Below are 6101 nucleotides of genomic sequence, written 5' to 3'. Positions count from 1 at the left end.
GGCGGCAGTGGACAGGCCTCTTCCTCTCGGTTTTCTCCTTTCGGGGGCGCGAAAGCGGCGTGTGCCTCGCGGGGCTCCCGCCTCTTGCCGCCCCTCGGCACTTGCCCTCGGGCCCGGTCCCCGCTCCGGAGCCTCCCTGTCGCTACGCCGGGCTGTGGCACCGCGCGGCGCCTTCTGTCGCGGGTTGTCAAGGTCACAGCCGCAGGATATTATGCAGACCATACGTGCCTGTCTGGTTTTACTGCCTACGGGCTTTCACAGTGACAACTGCGTGGTTATATCTGGGAAGATGGCCATAAAAATCCATATACTCCGCTTTGCAAAAATGCCAAATTATATATGTGCACCATGCTTATCAGGACAGCAGTTCCATCTTTCATCAGGAAAAAAATGTAACCGTTGCTTTGTCCCAGTATACGTCTGAGGCTGTGAGCACTCTGCATCATACCTCTTTTCACAGACCTAGTACATAAATAAGAAACAATGTCAGAATGAGAAACCTGCCACATTAGCTATTCTAATAAAATGGTTCTGTATCTCAGATTGAAACAGGATTCTTTATACCCTGCTAAATAATTTCTGGTTTTTGTTTTAGGAAATTCATTGCTAGACTTCCAGATAAGGGTAAGAAGATCTCCGACTTTGCTGAAAAGCTTACACTTGCCATTTTACAAGAGGAAGAATTAGCAAGGACAGCTGAGCTGCTCTCTGCTGTCAGGTTGGAGTTTCAGGTAAAACAGGAGGAGATTAACACAAGCAAACAGCAAGTCATCCGAAATGAGGACACACTAAATGGTGAAGATTCCTCAGTCTCTAATAAAATCTCTAATAAAGAAGTTTCTGAGGTTTCTTCCCAAAGGCAAACGGCAGACTCTGTTGAGAAAGATGCCACAAATACAGCTCTGGAAAATGAAAGGACTCAGAGGAAAAATGATGGAGTGAAGACTGTTAGAGAAGATCAGAGTCTTTCTTGTGAAGTCATCTCCAAGTCAGCCACAAGCAGTCATCTGAAAAATGATCAACAAGTATCTGAGAGAAATACTGAGGATCGTACAGACAGTACAGGTGCTCTGGACAACAGTAAAGATGCACTGGTCAATGCCTTTCAAAAAGTTACAATTGGAGGTGGGGATGATAGTGAAGAGGTATTGGAAAAAGCGCAGAATGCAGCTAAACCTAAGGGCAATATCTTTGGAAGCCTGCACCCCAAGACACCACATTATATTGAAGTTCTAGAGTCTAGAGCCAAGAACCCAGTCATTAAAAAAAGCAAATTTAAAACAAATGTGTAAGTATTACAGAATAGAAAAACCTTTTGTGAAATAATTGATGCATATAAAATTGGAAGTGGTACAGGAAAGCATTGCAGGCTTATTTTCTTGTGACAATTCAAGAAATTTAAATTCATATAACACAAGAGTTTAATATGTTGGCTTTTTATTATTAAGTTCTGTAACAGAAGAATCTCAATATTAAGCAGTGATCAAATTCTACCCATTTAAAACAATTGTCATGAATCTTCATGGAGTTTTGTAGCTTAAGCTACAAAACTGTAAATCAATTGGCGGAACTTTCTTGTGGACTAATTCTGGAACTCTCAGAACTTTAATAGCAGGTGGCCTTTTGCTTTTCCTGCACCTCTAGAGAAATTACAGTTCACATTGTCTGTACTGGTAGCAGTAGCAGTTTATCCTTCGTGTAACTCCAAAAACGTTGCTATTTCATGCTTGCTAATTAATTTGCATACATTTTTTGTTCACTCTCAGGAGCAACTCCTGATACTATCTCTCTGCAGAGACATCTTAGATTTTCTGAGCGCTGCTTATTTTTCATTTGTTTATGGTGTCATAACAGTTCAGATTTCTTTTCAACTCCTATGTATTGAAAATAATGAGTTCTGGAATGGAAGTTGTTCAACCTTGTGCTGGAAATTTGGGTCACAACTTCTATGTTTTCTTTCTTCCAGATTATCAGGAGAGCAAAGTGGATCATCACATGGTTCCTCATCCAGTCAATCACCTGGGGGACGTGGCTCTCCAATTACTACTGAAGAAAGAAAACTAAGAGATAAGAAACATCTGAATGACATCACAGCAGCTCGGCTGCCACCGCTTCACCATTCCCCAGCTAAGCTGTTATCCATAGAGGAATCCATAGCCATTCAGATACAGCAAAAAGAAGCTTATGAGGTACGAATTTACAATTTGGTCTGAAAAATGATTATATAATTGGGATCAATCCTAAAAAAGAAAGCATAAAGGGATCTTTTCATACTGATGAATTTGATGGTGAGATGGGCAGACTTTGAGAAAAGGCACTTTTTCTTGTATCTGATAGAATGATATAATTAAATAACATATTTATGAATACTTCTGAAACTGTTATTCTTACATTAAACAAAATCTAGCATTATTCTTGGTGTGTTGATACTCTAACCTCATTGGACTGTCTTCACCCCTGACTAGGAATTTCAATGTATACTTTGCCTATTAGTCTTTAAAGAGTTTTTGTCCCCTGCGTAACAGAAGGCTCAGCAGTATTTGTAATTCTTAAAATATGCAGGTGTCTGTTTGCCTTTATTTATGCTGTGCCTGAAGAATCCATTTCTGAGGTTCTTCAAATTCTGTTGCAATGGACTTTAGCTTGGCACTACCAGGAATGTCAAAATCAAAGTTTAAATTGGACACTATTGTGAAAGTGTTTGTTGTTGCTTATTGTTTTGAAAGCCCTTCCCAATTTAGTGACACTTTAAGGGAGGTGATTTATTTGGAAAATGCAGAGGGTGTTTTTTGCTGAGGTTGCTGAATGAAAAGCACTGCTGCTGCTACGTGGTTACTGTGCACAGATGCTCCCTTACAGGGACTGATTTTGTTTTGTTAAACCTGATGTTAATGTACCACAGGGGATGACTGCCATATGGGCAATTTTAACTCTTAGAGAAAGGTCTTCAAATATTAATATTTGTGGACAGGTGTGAAAAGAAATCTGAAATTTCTTTGCCAGTTACTAAAACTCTTCATTAAGCCCACTCTGGAATTACTAATATTATTACCTCAAATTTATACTTCAGGTTTGTTTGTTTGTTTTCACAACCAGGATAAAACTGACAAATGAACGCTTTTCCTAATATGTCTTCTTTCTTTTTTTTTTTTCTTTTCTTTTTTTTTATAGGAAAAACAAGCCAAGCTTGCTGCACAGAAGCTTGCAGAGAGATTGAATATAAAAATGCTCAAGTTTGAACCAGAGGGGGAGGCCTCAATGCAATACAGAGAAGTGAGAGATGAAGATTATTTCTCAGCAGAGGACTGAATTCAGGAAGCAATGTCTGAAGATGAGCCACGTAACTGATCTTTATGCAGTACTACCTAAAACCCAAACCTGGATATTGAGAATGCTTGATCTAGTAATTTTTTTTTCTGAAAATTTTAACATTACAGCTGTGTGAAGGGCTCAATATAAACCTCATAAATATGTGTTCTGAAGTGGTAACACCAGCATTATTTGGGGACTGTTTATTGAGCACTTGGGGCAATTAATCCTTGTAGAATGCCCTGTAGCTTTCAGCTACAGCAAAGTGAACTCTTTAATAGTTTTGCAGGCTATTATGAGTCATCTACAAGAGGAGATTTCTTCTGCACAGAGGTGTGATTGCAAAGGACATCAGCACGTGTCCATTAAGAAAGCTAAGGTGCCTGTGAACTGCCCACACATATGAAAACTCGTCCTGTAGAAATGTGTGATGGTTCTTTTATCTATTTGAGATTATCTTGCTTTTACCATATGGTGAAAATACATGCCCGCAGAGCTACAGTAAGTATGTGGTAGTTAGGCTGTAAGGTAGCTTCTTTTTCACATGAGAATTTGTTTCTGGGCCTGCACCTTAAAATTACAGTTTCTGCCTTTATTTTGTAAATAGGTAAGAATACCAAGTTATTTTGCAGCTCAAATTCTGGTTGGGCTTTAAGGTACTCTGCTGTTTAGTTTTTGGTTATTACTGCAAAGCACCTCAAGAGATCAAGTTCATCTGAAGACTTTGATGTTTCTATTAAAGGTCTCAGTGTTTTTCCATTTTTTTGTACACTGCTTTCACACTTTGGTATACTGTTGTTTTCATAGTCCAATACTGTAAATTAAGAGTTCCACTCTCTGTTTTTCTTGGAGAAAATATTCTGTGTATTTTGAAGTTTTAGCTGTTCTTTGATGATAAAAAAATATGCCTCCTTGCATTTTCTGCCTTTTAATATGAATTTTGAACGATAAGGAACACACCTGAGAAGTATTTCACAATGATATTCCACTGTTGACTAGAATATTCCAAGCCTAGTATGAGTTCAGTTCTAAACAGCAAACCTCAGAGATTCCTTGTGTAGCCTGACAACGCCTGTTCCCAAGATGCTACAGCAGCAGTGTGTGCAATGCTGTCCCTGGATGAGTATGTATCCCTGCAGGAATGGTGTCTCTGGAAACTGAGGGTGCTCCAGATGCAAGTCATTCAAAAAGCTGCATGGTACCATCTAGAAATGGAGGATGAAAGTCTCTGTCACTTCTTGGGTGCATACGGCACTTTACTAGCAGGCAGTAACTCTCCAAAATGCTCCACGGGCTCTCCCAGGCAGTCTGTGGCAGAGTCAATACCCTGCAATGCAGTTTGACATGTGAAACTGCTGCTAAGCTAATATTGTGGGTTTTTTTGTAAGTCATCTGTGATGCCTCTTTCCTGTACCCTTTCTTCTTACAGGTTTCTTGTTCTCATTCTTCACTGGCCTTTCAGCTGCCTGCTCTTCCCCTTTCCTCATAAGACTAAGAGAAAACTTATCTCCTGTCACTGAAACAAGTTCATATTCTGCACCCGTGCACCAGCCATTCCCTTTTGTACAACTTATCACTGCTTGTGTCTGCATTTCACTTCTGCCACATCGTGCATCCTCCTGCCATTGCTATCTTGTCTTTTTTTCCTGTAACTCCCATCTAAATACCAGCTGTGCACCCAGGCACTTTCTACATAACATTTTCTCAGTCACTTGAATATCTTGCAGAGACCTGGATGCCTGTGGGTTTGCTGCAGCTGCTCTCCTACTGAGGCCTTCCTTTCTTATTTCCTAGTTTGGTGTCAGACAGTGCAGGCATTGGGCACCTCCAGGCCTTATATCCTTTTTGCCACCTTTTCATTATTTTTGTTTTTCTCTTTTTCTGTGCTCCTGCTTCATCCTTCCAGCATCTCACCATCGCTTGTCTTTTTCAGCCCTGGTTTTGGCACACATTCAGCCATTCACATTTAGCCCTCAGCATCCATGTTGATGACCCATCTGCTCCTCAGCTGTATGTCTTCCTGCCTTCAGCATGTGGCTCTGACTCCACAGCCCAGTGGAGTGCTCTTCTCTTGTGGATGTCGTTTATCTCTGAGATCACCATCATCCGTGCTACCACCTGCTCGTCCAACAGGGTCTTGTCATCAGTCCTCCCATTATTTCAGTCTGTTGTACTGCTTAAGGACGAGAGGTTTCAGAATTGTGATGGCTTTCCCTTTTGCTGCTGCATGAAGCACAAGTTGCTGCCACATGAAGCACAAGTTACTGCTTCCAGGCCTGTTTGAATCTGCCCCCCTTGTTATTGTCATCGCCCTTGCCCCTGTGCTGGCCATCCTGTCACCTTTTTAAGTTACTGTGTGTGGTTCTTCCATGCTGTCTTTTCTGTGCTAAAGGAATTTACACAAAACTACACAGTTGAGGATTTGTGTTCTAGATTACTCAAATATGGCTCAATGTAGCCTTCTGCTGACCACTGTCTTATGCTAGCTAAAGTTGTGCTCTTCCCTTGCACTTTTAAGGCTTACTTTTGCTCTCTAAGTTTTGTGAATCAGAGGCAGTTTTCTTGATTTTTCTTGATCTGTATTTTGATAGCATTCAACACATCAGGACTTTGTCAAAGTGAATCCCCTGAATGGGCAAACTTCACCCTTAAGGGGGGGAATCACTAGTTGCAGGGGAAATGCATGATATATTTGTGACCCGATTAGCAGCCGTGTTGTTTGGCAGTGTTGGGGGAGTCCTGTGGAGAGAGTGCTGTGGATACAAACCCAAGCTTAAGGTACGAATTTTCAG

The 6101-nt window shown here is 40.8% G+C and overlaps 1 protein-coding gene across 1 annotated transcript; it reads left to right on the top strand.

Moving 5' to 3' along the window:
* Positions 1-595: 595 nt before the first annotated feature.
* Positions 596-3459, top strand: POLR2M (polymerase (RNA) II (DNA directed) polypeptide M; the record flags this gene model as incomplete). The annotated part of the gene is made up of 3 exons (XM_008949745.1): positions 596-1288; positions 1967-2189; positions 3172-3459. Coding segments are annotated over 3 exons (1054 nt in total), but the record flags the coding sequence as incomplete, so codon positions are not given.
* Positions 3460-6101: the final 2642 nt, after the last annotated feature.

This window comes from Merops nubicus, unplaced genomic scaffold (assembly GCF_000691845.1).
Source record: "Merops nubicus isolate BGI_N331 unplaced genomic scaffold, ASM69184v1 Scaffold54031, whole genome shotgun sequence".
In the NCBI taxonomy this organism is placed as follows: domain Eukaryota; kingdom Metazoa; phylum Chordata; class Aves; order Coraciiformes; family Meropidae; genus Merops; species Merops nubicus.
Note: the sequence above shows the minus strand (reverse complement) of the source record. Positions and strands in the feature narration are given on the sequence as shown.